Genomic DNA, 14,754 nt, shown 5'->3' with positions numbered 1-14,754 from the left:
CACCCTCCCGCCCATCCGGCCTATGTGCCTGACGCCGAAGCGCAAAAATGAGAAAAACAAAACAAAAGAAAAAAGGAAAAAAAAAAAAAAAGACCCTTGTCAAACGGGCAGAATCGCCCCTTTCTGGCCGTCCCAACCATCATTGGGGGCCGAATCACGGCCGGCTGGGCTGTGCCCAGGTCGGTGTCGAAGGCCGGGGGGGGACTGCAGCCTCGCAGTGGTTCTTATGGTGCGCCGAAACCCACCGCCGCCGCTGCTTGAGCTGGACTTGCTGGCGGCACTGGCCGTAGAAACTCGTTTGTCCGGGGCCGGGCTTGTTGCCTCTTTCGGCCCGGCCCGGGCCTTCGTGGCATGCATGGTGGCGGGATTGGTGGCGGCAGTGGTGGAGGGAGGAGGATCGGTGGGACCAGTGTTGTTGGCAGTGCCAACACAGTTGCAACCCTGGTTGCAATGTGTCAAGTAAAGCTTCCAGTCCTTTGGACTATTTTTGGTCTATAATCATACAGGAGAAAGCCCCCTCCCACCCACCAAAAAGAAAACCAAAAAAAGAGAGAAAAAAGAAAAGAAAACCCCGGGCCCTACTTTGGAAGTAGATAGCCCTTGCTGCTTGGGCTCTGCCACACGGCCCTACGCCTTGGGATCCTTGATGGAGCCCGTATGAGCTTTGAGCCGAAGCCCGAAGCGGCGAGCCCGGAGGCGATGGGCTCTTGCCCGCTAAATGAGGAGGCGAGAATTTCCCCGGCATACCAGGGGGAGGAAGATGCAGCGGAGGGGGGCTTGCTGGCAGGGGGATGGCTGTAGGGGAGCTTGCCGGACCCGCTGGTGATGGCGGAGGGCCTGGAGGGCCTTGTTGGCCCGTGGCGCCATTGGAAAAGTTTGTGGTGGTGGTGGAGGAGGAGGAGGTGTGCCATTAGGGCACATACGACTGCAATAGGCATGAGTTAGTGACTGTTCCTGTTCTTCTTAGACACAGTCAAGGTAGTCAGTATCAGAACTAACCCCAATCGATGGTGGACTATTTCGGCCACCACTGGTGTACTCCAGCATACCGTGCGCCTTTGCCACCATGGTTGTACCATGTCGGATCTCAGCCACACCAGCCACTCTTCCTTGTCTTGGAGGTCAAGGATAGCTTGGACTTCCTTCTTGGTGCATTCGACCTTTTTTGACCTTGGGCCCTTCATCTTTCTTGGTGTCATCTGGTATGTCGGCAAAGTTAAACGCAAATTGCGGGTCATCGTTTGCTCGTCATGGTGAGAGTTGGAAAAGGGTTCTGGAAGACTGTGTACTTAGAGGAAGTGGAAGATGGAGAGTGGAAAGAGAGTGGAAGAAGGAAAGTGGAAGAAGGAAAGTGGAAGAAGGAAAGTGGAAGAAGGAAAGTGGAAGGAGATGAGGCTGTCTACTTCTGTTTGTAGTAGGTGGGTGAATAAACAACTTTCAGCGATCAAGAGTGAATAGAGTCAAGATGAGTGCATAGTAAGAATGAACTGAGATAATTGTACGAGACTCCTTTAGTTCTGCCAATTTTTTGCCAGTTATCAACTTTGTTTGAGGGCTTTAAACAAGTATACAACTACAGCAAGTGCAGTTGAGAAGTTGTTCCTCGTCTGAAAATCGGATGAATTTTGGCGATAACCGGATGATTTTACCAATGACAGGTATACGTTGTGTATGGTCAACGACCAATACTGATGTGATACTTTCTGCTCTCAAGGCCAACAAGGCAATGAGCAAACCATGGTTCATATGTATGTATATTGATTCAAAATATGGAGGAAACCAAATGCAGTCTTATTACTCCCTCTCTCATGCAGTATGTAGTGTTTAGAGGATTGCCCATAGTATTGTAGCTTATCGACATGGGTTTCCCTTCTGTTATTGGGTTCTCATTATTACCTTACCTTATAAGGCACTACAGAACGTGAACAAGACATAAGTGCCTGCATCATATATTTTATGGAAGGCCTAAACTAAGATACAGGATACCATTAAAGGCTTATTCCCGTTTGTCCTCCCCAGCATTCTCAAAGTGTCCCTCGTGGGAGGTGGTGGCGGACGAGAAGGAGCCTCTGGGGGCATGCACGTGGCCACCGCAACGGGGGCAGATGGGCAAAGTACTACTGCAATAGGCATGAGTTAGTAATTTTCCTCATTCTTAGACAGCCAAGGCACTCGGAACCACTTACAGGTGCCAATGGCGAAGAATCTCCTTGAGAACGGCTGATCTCATAACAGCGAGGAGTAAAACGCAGCCGCATAGAGCAACTGCAAAGGTCGTGGCGTCAAACGTAAGCCAAACTTCTGAGGAATTGGCCATTTTGGACGACTGCTTATATTGAAGAGGACTTTGGAGAGTATGGTATGGTTAATTTGGCTGAATGTGATAATGGACTTGGTATGAGGTGATTGCAGTTGTTTACAGGAGGGAAATTAAGTATAATATACTTTAGTGATATGAGTGGTCCTCCAAGAACCACACTACATATTCACTGAAAGAGGAGATAACAAGAATTCATTCCCTTGCCTGCTTTAGTAGTCATTCCATTGAAGTAGTGATATCTTATAATATCACTACATTCACTAGATTAGGGGATCCAAGCTGGACTCTTTCATTCTGGCAGTAAAGCTGAAGTCTAGGGACATCACCATTCATGGAATCACAGCAACAAGCAGGCGCACAATCCTAAAGCTGCTACTGATATGCACACTTTTCTATATGGAGAGCTGCTTCACGTTGCATGACAGGCCATAGAATGGCCACTGAGTTAACAGAATGCCCCAATCCTGCATCCTAGTTGCTCATTAGAGTCAGTATCAGAGCAAAGAGTAATGATATTTATGACATCATCTTCCTGAACCCTTCTCAAAAGATTGTTTACCAAACAGGTAAATAATGATTCCTTGTTCAGTGAATAGTAGCATCATTCATAGATTTTAGATCATCATACTTGAGCTTTCCTCCTGTAAACAACTCCTCCATCATTCTACCTCACATATCACAAGCAAGGATTCTCCTCATTTCTGTCAAAATGGCCAGCTACGTCGAAATCGGCGGCATCCATGTTGATTTTAACGCCAATATTATCATGTTTGCCATATTCGTCTGTGCGTCGGTGATGATCATTTTGAGCTCCCCGGTCCTAGTCGAGGTCGTCCGCAATAGAGATGGGTTAGTTTTTAATACTTTGGCATCTAAGAACAAGGATAGCCTACTAACTCATGCCCATTATAGCGGAAATGCAGCCTCCCGCCCCTGTGTGTGTCCCTCTGTCCATCACTTCTACCGCGACCACGACCACCACCTCCACCACAGGCAGGGCAGGCAGTAAGCGCCAGGGGGCCAGCTTCCAAAAGGTCAAATAGACCTGAATCTACATTCCTGTACTGCTAGATAAATAAGAACTCAGAATAGTCCAATCAGACGAGTGCAGACAAAATATGATCCACGTATCTTAGTATGATGCCAAAGCCTGCGTCCCAGTTTCTATTAGCGTCAGTATCAAAGCAAAATGTAATGGCAGTTTCCACTCTGATACTACAGCTACGATTACAGAAGAAATAGATGGCACTTGCAGAGAGCTGATACTGGAGTCATTGAAACTACCGAGTCAGCCTTGCAGGCTTCGACGGTCAAGAAAATGAAATGGTAGATAGCCCAGCCACGGTTCACATACACTCTACTAGTACCTTAGTATTGGATGTCGCCCGCCAAAATATATCTCTCCCGCATCATGACCCTTTCGCTGCCAAAACAACCCAACAGAGCCTTCTCTCATAATATTCTCAACATGGATTCTCACCGACTGTTGAAGAGAAGGAGGCTGAGATCCAGAAGTTAAGCGCCCATGAAATACGAAGTCGACATTTTAGAGAGGCTCAGACCCAGAGTGGCTGATGATCAGGCGGTGCGGCTGTGCAGCCCGAGGCATTCTTTGGTACAGTCACTCTTGCTTAAAACGTCATGATCCGATCTATTCGGTTGCATATTCAGAAATGTTAAGAAGAATAAAAGCGTCTGTATCATCAACCCTACGATTTCTCTGGTGCCCTGAATCTGCTTCTCGCCCACAAATGGCGACGCTACGGGACGTCATCGCGCGAGAGAAATTCTTAACTCTTTCAGACACCGAGGCAATTCACCTTTTTGTATCTTCATTCCCAACAGAGCTCTCTCATCTCCGAAATGCAAGTGCTACGGTTGAATCCGGCACAAGCACGCCTCCCTGTTGCTTGGATGGGAAAACACCATCGGCGATGATCTACGGCGCAGAATTCGCAGAGGTCAATCGCACCCTGATCAGCATGCTGGCGCTCAAGTGGATTCTGGCAGACGACTACGAGTCTTTCACGCGCGGTCAATCAGAAGGAAAATTGGCGCCAGAGACGTTCAAGTGTATGCGGGGGTTGATCATCCGGAATCTGAGCAACACAGACGACATCTACGCATTACTGGTAGCGATCGTCATCGACGATATCGGCAAAGACTCTACTCTAGCCACAGCCGACGAGGCTGAAGCTGAAGCGAATCATTCCGAGCTAGTCTATCATGCTGCGCGAGCAGATCGAATCCCAGCGCTCACAGGTATTCCCCACCGAGGCAAGGAAACGATCATGCAGAGCCTGCAGATCGGAAGCAAGCTTAATCTCTCGCAGTTGGTGCAGGGTGAGTGCGCGCCAGCGAGTCTCTCTGTGCTGCGGTCAATAAGTGAGGTTGAATGCGGATACGAGATGCGAGCGATGGTGACGCTGCTCGATGTTGCTGGCGCGGCTGCCCATCGCGATGCAAGGGGATGCGCAATGATGACCGAGTCGGTCTGCCGGGCTTATCTGCGCACTATTGAAGTCGTTGGAGAGTTCATGCGAGGGAACATTCCGACTGAGCGCGCATGCTACGACCGGATTCTGATGGACCGGGCCGAACTTCTTCACGATAAGGGGTTTGCATTACTTTCTGTCGAAAATGCCGAGGAACGAACGCTACTGCGGCTGCTCTGCATGGGCCGAGGCGATAGTCCAGAGTCGGCTGAGATGTTCCAGAAGGCTTTTCAGATTCTACCAGAGTCTACCAAACGCCGACTGGTTGATGGGCTCAGTGTAGATGGCATTGGCGACGGGGTGGCGATTGTCCCATACTACGCGCCAGGTCTGCTCGCCGAAGTTATGCGGAATGTCCACAACAACGAACGCAGTTGTATCGTTGCTGCGTTGTCTGCATTTCTGCGGTTTCTGGCGCGTGTGTTTGACGGTCCTCGGCCTGGAGCAGACGGAATTCAAGAGCGCGACCTGTCGTTTGTCCAGGATGTGATCAAAAGCGGCAGATTCGGTGATGATCCGTCTATCCTGGATACTGTCAGGCTACCTTGGATGGTTTCGAGAGATATTGTTGATCCACGCTTATGACTTGATGACACTGTACGATTTACGAGAGCTTATGATTACAGGGTGCAGAGGAACATAAGTTATGATATACCCGGTAGAAACAATACGATAATCATGAAGTCATGCTCATAGTGTCAGTCTAATTTTGTCGCCGCCGTCACACTCTCTGCGGCCTCCCGCATCAAGCGATCTTTGGCGTCTATCGGATCCCACGTGGACCCGTCGTAACAGTTCCTCAGAGCCTCCTGCAGCCATTTTCGCCAGGCCTCTGTTGACGGCGCAAGCTTGCTATTTTCAACCCACTCTGTCCGTCCAGTTTCACGGATGGCATACCACAGGGTCTCCGTATAGCTTGGCATTCGCTTCGTCGGTTGCGCCTTGGGTGCAGCCCTCTTGATCTCATACCGGCTCATATCCCACGTCGACTTGCGGTGCATCATCAACGGCACCGCCCAGTACAAGATATTCAGAATGATATACGCGACACCGATGGCCGCCTGCATCGTCCAGCCACAGTTATTGAACAGGATCACAGATGCCATGAGCAGGACCGTGCTGGTCCCCAGCAGCACCCGATGCCATGTATCGCCAAACACATACCGGCACATCTCCGTGCCCCCATATAGCTCCCGCGTGATCTCCTCGTCGCATCGGACTACCACAAACGCCCCGTGGCGCGTCGCAATCACGATATCACCCCGCGGGACCTTGGCGTCGGTCGGCCGGTGCGAGAGGACGGGGTACCATTCCGAGGAAAGACAGGCCAGACTGCTCGACAGCGACATGGTTACGAGCGCGATCATTGCGAGCCCGTCGTGAATGAGACCAGCCCAGACGAAGAGACCGATGGTCATGACCACGGAGATCCAGATTACGACATTGAGAGCGCAGAATCTCTTCACAGGGATGTAGACTGGTTCTGCGACTCCGTCGGTCAAGACTCGCGGTCGGGACCGCAGCTCCTCCGCCTCCTTTGACTCCTTCTGTGCGTAGTGGATGTCGTACACGCGGAACTCGTACTGCTGCAGCGTGGCGACATCGTGGATCACATCGGCGAAGAAATTCAGTTCTGTGAGGTGCAGTCCGGAATAGACGCCTGTGATGACGACGTCCTTGATGGAGGGCAGTCGAGCCGGTCGCTCGGTCTTGAGCACGGTCTGCGGGGCTGGGAGGAGGCGCGGGAGCCAGGCATACGAAGAGGCGGTGATGACCTGAACGTGTCGCTCAAGTGTCGATTCACCAATGATGGCGAGGAGGCTGACGATGTCGAAGCGCCAGCCGTCCTGCGTCGATTGTCCGGCCGGCGGGAACCATGGCATTACTCCGTACTGCCGTATGTGGCAGAAGCAGAAAGACGAAATGTGGAAGACTTTTGAAAGGGAATCAACTGACAGACTGCGGGATTAGTCTTTTTTAGCCTGACGCCTATTTCTTGGCTTGTCCAGTTGATTAGCTACCTATGGATAGAGGCTCGTATTCCACCTGAAATCCATTCGCCGAGGATACCCTGTTGTGTTACCTGCACAACATTGATTCCCGCTCAGGCTTGAATGATGTTGACTGCATTATGCAGGAGATAGGCATCTGGAATAAATAATGCAATAGATGGAACGTCTATTAAAAGTAAGAAAATGGAGAGTGCTCTTCTCTGAACGGATGGCAATGGATTCGATGGATTTACAGTGATCAGGGATTGGCGTTGCTGCCGTACCGCGTCGCGTCGTGTCGTGTCAACAAAGAGGATAGGTGGTAGCTCAAGCAAAACCCCTCAGTCATCCATTCTTCCTCGTTAACAGTAGCAAAAAGATGGATGGTGCCTTCCTTTCGATATACAACTACATTTTGGAATAGTATTTTGCAGGAATGCCACTAAAGCTTCAGACACTTATGGAGATGCCATGATCAATGACACGTGACGTGACTCAGGAATGGAAATCTAAGGCAACAAGGCAGTCATCCGACCCTCCGAAGTCAACCTACACAAAATTGGAAAGTGCCAGCCAATCATATCGAGTCACCTCATTATCTGATCTTTTTGATCAGATTAGATAAATTTCATGATTTTAGGGACCCTGGGATATCTTCGTTCATCGTGCATCCATGTGTCCCGCCATGTCTTCCTAGAATATTTGACGCTAATATTGTTAAAGGGCTTGAGTTAACCTGTGACACCCCCATTCTCCAGACTGATACCACTATCTCAGTTCTTCAAGTGGGTCAACTCTGACTTCCGATCGCGGTCCAACCTGATGCCATACGGTCTCCCTCCGCCAACTTCCTTTTCCTCCCCTCTTTTAGTTCCTCATGGCCAGTCATGCTATTCCTCACCTGCCTGCTATTCCTATCGCACCTGCAAAATGCTCTATCACAGATCATTCCGCCAAATGAACGCTGTGTGACAGCTGTATACACAGCATACGATTATATTTCTTTCTCGGGCCACCCGAATAAAGGCCTGTGGGCGCCACGATGCCAGAATCGGCTACGCGTGCTATCAATCTACGCCGCTTCCACCGTATATTGCTCAGACGCGGAAAGAGAAACAGGTCTCGCACTCCTTGAAGCCCAGTGTCGAGAATACGCCGGTGTACACTTGATTCCCCGGGAGGAGTTTGCCGCGAATCTGTCGGATGAAGTGATCAGTCGGATGCGGGTGGTTGAGTTTCGCGAGCTGCCGAAGAAGGAAATCGTTGACACTCCTATTCTGATCTCCGAATCGTACTACAGTCGTGTGTTCCGGACAATTGTGAGCATGCCAGGGTGTTTGATACGGTATCACATGCTTACCAAAACAGGATGCCTGGCGATTTGAGCTTTGGTCGCACTATGCATTTGGGTAAGTCATTGATTTGATGGAGTCTTAGGGTAGAGCTGATGAACTAGATACCTGGGATATGCGTTTTGGGCCGTTGTGATCGCCGTCGGAGCTCTGCACAAACTTGTTCTCCATATGATTTGTTCAAAGCGAGCGCGATCGCTGCCTTTTATTACTCCGGTACTGTTGATATATGACTGGATACAAACCAATTTGATTATTCCTGTTCCCCTCGCATCGAGCAGACGTCGGCTGCTTTGGTGGACATTCCCAGGACGCATCCATGCGATCGTTGTCTTGCTTTTCTGGATTCTGAGTATTGTACTCTGCCTCGTCGGTTATCGAACCTTTTCAGACAATATCTAGTAAGTCCGCTAGTGATGTTGATCTGCATACGCTGACAGCTGCAGCTGGCCCGAAATATCGGCACAGCTCCTGCGGTATGTAGCGGATCGCACGGGGATTCTCTCCTTTGCCAATATACCTCTTTTATGGTTGTTCGCAGGCCGGAATAACATATTGATCTGGGCAACGGGGTGGAGCTATTCGACTTTCAACATTTTCCATCGCCATGTGGCTTGGATAGCGACCCTTCAAGCAGTTGTGCATACAATATCTTACACTGTCTTGTTCGTTCAAGGTGGGTTGTCCTCTCCACTTGCGTACCATCGCTTATGCTTTCTTCAGCGGGAAATGTTTGGAAGAAGATGCAAAAGCCCTATCTTCTATGGGGGACACTGGTGAGCTAGTCCATTTCTTCTAGCAACTCAAATCGGTCAGCGGTCTGATTATCACAGGCTATGCTCGCCATGATATTGATCTCCCCATTTGCGGTGGACTGGTTTCGACGCAGGACGTATGAGACATTTCTCGTCTTTCATATTCTCTTCTCTGCTGTCGCTCTTGTCGGTTGTTTCTAGTAAGTGCACCTTCCTAGATGATGTCGTCTCTAACTGTTGTAGTCACGTCATCATATTTGAAGATCACGAATACTGGTTCTATCTCTGGCCGGCAGTTGTCATCTGGATATCCGATCGAGTCTTGCGCCTGATTCGGATTGTCTACTGCAACTTGCATGTCGGACTCGGTTCGCACAGCCGTTTCCAATGTACCGAATGCGTCGCAACATATGACGAGGCGGCTGATATCATTCGCCTGGAGCTGATCCCCGCTCCAGGTCTGCAGCCAGCTCCGGGACAATACTACTTTCTTTACCAACCCTTTCGGCTCACGGGGTGGGAAAGTCATCCATTCACACTGGGGTCGTGGTCATATGAAGATGGCGCACCTCGAGCTCCATGTCCCCGTATGAAAAGCGATTTCGGCGATGTCTCGGAAATTCCTCTTCTTCCCGGCACTCCCAGTTCGAACTCAGACTACGGCTCGATCGACAAATTAGCCGACCTACCAGAGCGCAAACTGGCACTGCATTTCTGGATCCGACCCTATGACGGATGGACTCGCCATCTGCGCGATCAATGCTTGCAATCACCAACCCGGAGAATCCAGCCAAACATCCTCCTCGAAGGACCATACGGCGAGCAATGTCCGCTCTGGAAGTACGAATCCATCCTATTGATCGCAGGCGGGACTGGGATCGCCGCCGCGATACCTTACATCCAGGATCACATCATCCGCTCTTCAATCGGCGAGACTTCGACGCAGGACATCCATCTCGTCTGGACCGCTCGGCAGCCAGCGCTCATGCGCGACATTGCGGGAAGAGAGTTGAAGCAGGCGCTCGGCAGGGAGGTCTTCCGTGTCTCGTTTTATGTTACTTCTGAGTCTATGTCTCCGGCTGAGATTATGGATGGTGTGGAATTTATGTGCGGACGACCCGACTTACAGGGGATAATTACAGCTCATGCGGAAGAAGCGAGGCTTAGTAGTTCGTCTGTGGTGGTGTTGGTGTGCGGGCCTTCCGGGATGGCTGATCAGGCCCGCGCGGCTGTGCATCAGGCTATGCGGCGGGGATGTCGATCACTTCGATATCTGGAGGAGGCTTTTGATTGGTGAATTCGGAATGGTACCTTAGACTTGGGCATATATCAGTGGCTGATACATTGTGAGCATATATGGACTAGACGTTCTTGAAACATTGGACATGTCTGGAACACGCCCTCTCTCGGGAGAAACGCAACTCAAACTATGAGAGATATTCGATGATTGAATCATCGCTTATCCAGACAGTCACGAAGTTGGTAACTACCAAAGCGAATCACCGCCGGCGTATGCAGTAAGCAAACACAGCCTTATGCAATCTGACAAGCTGAACTGCGAACCTGCCTCTGGCTGGACGCTACTGATTCGATGGTTCGCGTCGATCATCTCTAAGTAGTTACGGGATGGATAAGCCATCACTCAAGAGGCGTGGAATGAGCTTAGCTATGAGACATCTGAACACCGGAACAGCCGGTCATCCGTATTTCAGCTGATACTGAAGGAGTCGGTACTACCAAGCCAGCCTGGCACTTCAGAAACGCAACCAACCAACATCAAAAGTTGCGACTCACAATGAGAACGACTTTATCATCATCTAAGTAGCAGATAAATTCATTAACCCTTCTTAGATCAGGCGTTCTTGTGCATAAACCCGACTACGAGTCGAGTACATACCATCGGACTTTTCCGCGACCAACTGGTTACACAGAGGTCTCACAGTCACAAGATTCGGCTTGTAGGACAAAACAACACTTTATAGATACCCACGAACGCGTCAATCCCCCCGCCATCCTTGTCATGCTCTCCATCGCCTCATCAAACCAAAACCATCAGGCGTCATCATGAGACCCTCCAAGAGATTAATTTCCTTTTCCCTCTTCTCTCTGGCTATTTCCCCCGTCTCCTCGACCTGCTACTACCCCAACGGCACCGCCGACGACAACTACCAACCATGCAACAGAGTCCAAGGCGTCAACGGCATGTGCTGCTCACTCGACCGCCCCAATTCCCCGGGCGGACCAGACTCCAAGGGCTACACGGCGGACTTCTGTCTTGAGAACGGACTGTGCCAGAATATCGTGCAAAAGATGAGCACAGGCCAGATGGTCTACACCTACTGGCGGACTCTGTGCACCAGCACGGACTGGTCGACCAACGGATGTTTGAATGTCTGCACTCAGGGCGAGGTAATTATCTTCTGCAGATCCATGACAGCAGCATAACTGATGGCTATTGGCTAGTTCTATCCGGGGCATACTTTCCCGCTGACGCCGTGCGAGAATACCCCCGACTCGAGGACGTGGTGCTGTGGGCAGAATAACACCGCGTGCTGTGGGACGTCAGAGGCGATCATACTTGCGCAGACGCTGGCGGTGGGGCTTTTGGCGTCGACGTCGACAGCGGTATCTACCTCTGTTAGTACGACGTCCTCGAGGTCTCCTTCCGCCACGACAGCGGCCTCTATACCGTCGACATCGACACCGGTTTCTGCACCGCAGCCCCGCGATTCATCCCTGTCAACAGGAGCAAAAGTAGGAATTGGGATTGGTGTGGGTGTGGGATCGGTAGCTGTCTTTGGTGCGTTGGCCGTTCTCCTCGTCGGATGGCGAAGGCGAGTGGCTTCGAGGAGGAGGTTCCCCTTCAGCGGTGTGGGGATTATCTCCCGAGGCCAGGTGCAGGAGAAACCAGCTGATGGACTGCTGACAAGACATGAGCTGTCAGGTCGGAATGTAGTGGAAGCGGAAGGAGAGAGTACTGTTGTCGGTGTGGGTAATAGGCCCGGGGCTTTCACCACGTAGCTGTAGGAGAGTGGCGATGGTGGAGTCGATGATTATCGTTCAATAGAAGCAAGGCATAAAGAGACTAATTGCGAGCAGCGACTGTCTGTATGCTGATCTACATGGCCTTTTCCAAGGCATAGGCAGACTCATCCGAGTCATGGCAGAGCTGGACACATCCGATGCATTGGACTTTTGTTCACCTGGGCTAGACTCATGGCATCGAGGGATCTGCCTACTAAATTGAATTGCTCTGACAATTAGATACTCCTTAGAAAAAGAAAGCTTCGTTGCCATCAGGCTCGGCATTGTACGTCGATGAAGCGCCAACTTCCAAAGGGAGATGATCGCTCGTATGAGCTGGTCCTCGTCCTATCCAATCATTTCAACAGAAGCAGATAGCAAATACATCCGGCGGAATTGGGCATATAGAGATCGTCAGACAAGAAGACAAATCAGACGACAGAAGTTATGTGTACGACAGGTGCCTTGTTTCCTGCCGGGTGGCTGTTGATAGAGATCAGCAGTACGCAGTAACGACCTCAATCTAATGACCTTGCATTGTTTGAATCGGACGAATCATCCTATTTCCTGATGGTCATGACGCTAACTACAGTTCGTCAAAATTTGTGCTCTGTTATGATGACTGAGAAAGAGAACAATAGAAGTTGAACATCTACTACATATTGTTTCTCCCAGCTACAAAGGGTTGCTCTCATTAGCCTAGCAATTTATTGCATTAATAGACACCCCCTTGTAGCTCTTTTAAGTTAGAGACTGGCGGCAACGAGATTAAGGTCTGAGGGTATGGCCGCCAGGCAACCGAACATAGCTCTGTCGATCCTGGCAAATAGAGTTCGCGCGTCTGGGGTTCTTCCAAGTTTCTTCCTACGTATTAACTTTGTATCCTCCCAAAGACCAACTCCGTCTTATCCTTTGGCTTGAGATTGAGGTGAAGGGTTGCCAACCTGAAGCCAAACTGGGGAGCTCGCTGATAGAACTCTTTGATCCACGTCATATGGAGTAGAGTACGGCACGGGAAGTACAGACTGAATTACGAAAATACGCCGAGATAATACTGGTCAAGACGGTGAGCATTGCCGATCATGAAGCTAAACAGGTACGGAGTTGACTTTGTCATTGCTCTGACGTCCAGGGAGTTGTTTATGATGAGTTGGCGTACCACTAGCCGAAGCCAAGGTTATTGCTTTTTCTATGAGACAAGCAGGGTGTACATCGGTGACCTTGAGACGAACACTCATTTTACTATTTTGCAAACTCTTACAGACTATTCTACGATGCAATTTCCACATAACACGAGGTATAATGATCTCGAAACATACAATTAGAAAAAAAGTAAGGGCTGAAAGCTTAGGCAGCGTACCCTGGAGAAGTTTACTGAGAACCAAAAAGTAGCTCTCAAGAAGAGGCTGCAAGGGATAGATGAACTATTGAATGCAGGGCCCTCACCCGGCACATGGTTTGCCTGGCCCTAGACTATTTGGTTTTGATTGCCGACAAGCAGGTCTTATTAAACTAGGGAAAAAGCACCACAAATTCCAAGACATAGATCCACTAATTATGCACGGTCTTTTGACATTTAGACTGCAGTGGATGTTGGGGCTGCAGGATGCGGAGATCCATATGCGACAGATCATATATCACATTTGTGGACCCCGAATCAGCCCCTGTCACCCTGCAGCTGCAAGAGTTTGTCCTCCAAACTCAATTGCAGGACGATTGAATGGGTGGGGAATTTATTGTTGATGGCTGTGGAACTGTGCTACACGAAGCACTGCGTGGTGGCCGGACTGCTGCACAATTGGTTCCTGCGTGAATCTGTGGATGCGGACTATTGAAGCCTTCACCTCAGGCCCAGCCTCAGCATGATCAAGTTTTGAATGAGTTCCAGCAAGGAGCCCAACAGTGGCGTTGACTGCTCGAAACAGGAATTGTTGAGCGAGTCTGCTTCGAAAACAATATCACCGAAGAGGGCTGCCAAAGGTATAAAAGGACAGTCGAATCCGGCTGTTCTGCTTCTTCATCAACACGCCCAAACAATCTTCTCTCACTTCTCGACGCTTCCAAGCAAAGTCTCTACTTTAACCCACCATCAAAATGAAGTTCCTCGCTGTTGCCTCTCTCCTCGCTGCCACCGCTCTGGCTCTCCCCGGCGGACATCCTGGCGTCAACCCAATCTTCGACAGCTCCAACGAGTACACTCTGCAGCAGGCCCAGAACAAGTGCGGTGACCACACCACTCTGTCTTGCTGCAACCATGTCTCCAAGGTCGGCGACACCACCGCCTTCAACTACGGCGTCCTGAACGGCCTTTTCGGCAACACCCTCAGCGGCCCTGAGGGTGTCGGTATCCTGTCTGGCTGCCAGAAGATCTCCGTCACTGGTAAGCACTCGTATCAAAAGTCGAGGGCAGCTATATTTCTAACATTTTCCAGGCTTTCTCGGTCTCAGCGACTTGCTCAACAAGCAATGCCAGCAGAACGTTGCTTGCTGCCAGGACACCAAGTCGGAGGCTGTAAGTCATTTCTATCTTTCCCTGGTTGGCACTCTTCTGATGGTAATAATAGTCTGGCGGTATCGTCAACGTTGCCGCACCCTGCGTTGCTCTCGGCTCCATCAACTAAGCCAGTCGCAAGTGATGCCGTCTCCTCGAACCCTTGTTCAATATCTTCGAGATCAACGGTTGCATATAGCACTTGGTGTACAGCTGCATGCTCCTGGCGGATAGAAAAATTTCTCTTCTTGATCAGATGGTGGATAATCGACTCTCATTTGGACTGTTACTGTATCAACTTAGTGCACTCTGTCCTATTGAACTAG

General features: G+C 50.2%; 8 protein-coding genes across 8 annotated transcripts; 5 read left to right on the top strand and 3 right to left on the bottom strand.

Moving 5' to 3' along the window:
- Positions 1 to 99: 99 nt before the first annotated feature.
- Aspvir_009107 (uncharacterized protein) lies at positions 100 to 1,184 on the bottom strand (the record flags this gene model as incomplete). Its single annotated transcript, XM_043272259.1, has 3 exons — positions 100 to 481; positions 583 to 925; positions 1,040 to 1,184. The coding sequence occupies 3 exons, from the start codon at positions 1,182 to 1,184 to the stop codon at positions 100 to 102; spliced, it is 870 nt and encodes a 289-aa protein (XP_043128194.1).
- An 812-nt stretch (positions 1,185 to 1,996) lies between these two features.
- Positions 1,997 to 2,317, bottom strand: Aspvir_009106 (uncharacterized protein; the record flags this gene model as incomplete). Its single annotated transcript, XM_043272258.1, has 2 exons — positions 1,997 to 2,120; positions 2,187 to 2,317. The coding sequence occupies 2 exons, from the start codon at positions 2,315 to 2,317 to the stop codon at positions 1,997 to 1,999; spliced, it is 255 nt and encodes an 84-aa protein (XP_043128193.1).
- A 712-nt stretch (positions 2,318 to 3,029) lies between these two features.
- Positions 3,030 to 3,363, top strand: Aspvir_009105 (uncharacterized protein; the record flags this gene model as incomplete). Its single annotated transcript, XM_043272257.1, has 2 exons — positions 3,030 to 3,105; positions 3,233 to 3,363. 2 exons carry the CDS (start codon positions 3,030 to 3,032, stop codon positions 3,361 to 3,363), a joined length of 207 nt encoding a protein of 68 aa, XP_043128192.1.
- Positions 3,364 to 4,071: 708 nt separating this feature from the next.
- Positions 4,072 to 5,400, top strand: Aspvir_009104 (uncharacterized protein; the record flags this gene model as incomplete). The annotated part of the gene is made up of 1 exon (XM_043272256.1): positions 4,072 to 5,400. One exon carries the CDS (start codon positions 4,072 to 4,074, stop codon positions 5,398 to 5,400), a length of 1,329 nt encoding a protein of 442 aa, XP_043128191.1.
- A 113-nt stretch (positions 5,401 to 5,513) lies between these two features.
- Positions 5,514 to 6,698, bottom strand: Aspvir_009103 (uncharacterized protein; the record flags this gene model as incomplete). The annotated part of the gene is made up of 1 exon (XM_043272255.1): positions 5,514 to 6,698. One exon carries the CDS (start codon positions 6,696 to 6,698, stop codon positions 5,514 to 5,516), a length of 1,185 nt encoding a protein of 394 aa, XP_043128190.1.
- A 995-nt stretch (positions 6,699 to 7,693) lies between these two features.
- On the top strand, positions 7,694 to 10,210 carry Aspvir_009102 (ferric reductase family protein; the record flags this gene model as incomplete). Its single annotated transcript, XM_043272254.1, has 7 exons — positions 7,694 to 8,125; positions 8,175 to 8,215; positions 8,263 to 8,559; positions 8,605 to 8,834; positions 8,882 to 8,934; positions 8,992 to 9,113; positions 9,157 to 10,210. 7 exons carry the CDS (start codon positions 7,694 to 7,696, stop codon positions 10,208 to 10,210), a joined length of 2,229 nt encoding a protein of 742 aa, XP_043128189.1.
- Positions 10,211 to 10,977: 767 nt separating this feature from the next.
- Positions 10,978 to 11,934, top strand: Aspvir_009101 (uncharacterized protein; the record flags this gene model as incomplete). Its single annotated transcript, XM_043272253.1, has 2 exons — positions 10,978 to 11,322; positions 11,377 to 11,934. The coding sequence occupies 2 exons, from the start codon at positions 10,978 to 10,980 to the stop codon at positions 11,932 to 11,934; spliced, it is 903 nt and encodes a 300-aa protein (XP_043128188.1).
- A 2,097-nt stretch (positions 11,935 to 14,031) lies between these two features.
- Positions 14,032 to 14,558, top strand: Aspvir_009100 (hydrophobin family protein; the record flags this gene model as incomplete). Its single annotated transcript, XM_043272252.1, has 3 exons — positions 14,032 to 14,317; positions 14,370 to 14,449; positions 14,502 to 14,558. 3 exons carry the CDS (start codon positions 14,032 to 14,034, stop codon positions 14,556 to 14,558), a joined length of 423 nt encoding a protein of 140 aa, XP_043128187.1.
- Between the last annotated feature and the right edge of the window lie 196 nt (positions 14,559 to 14,754).

Source organism: Aspergillus viridinutans, assembly GCF_018404265.1.
Source record: "Aspergillus viridinutans IFM 47045 DNA, scaffold_7, whole genome shotgun sequence".
In the NCBI taxonomy this organism is placed as follows: domain Eukaryota; kingdom Fungi; phylum Ascomycota; class Eurotiomycetes; order Eurotiales; family Aspergillaceae; genus Aspergillus; species Aspergillus viridinutans.
The sequence above is the reverse complement of the archived record's forward strand: the minus strand, read 5'-3'. Positions and strand labels throughout refer to the sequence as shown.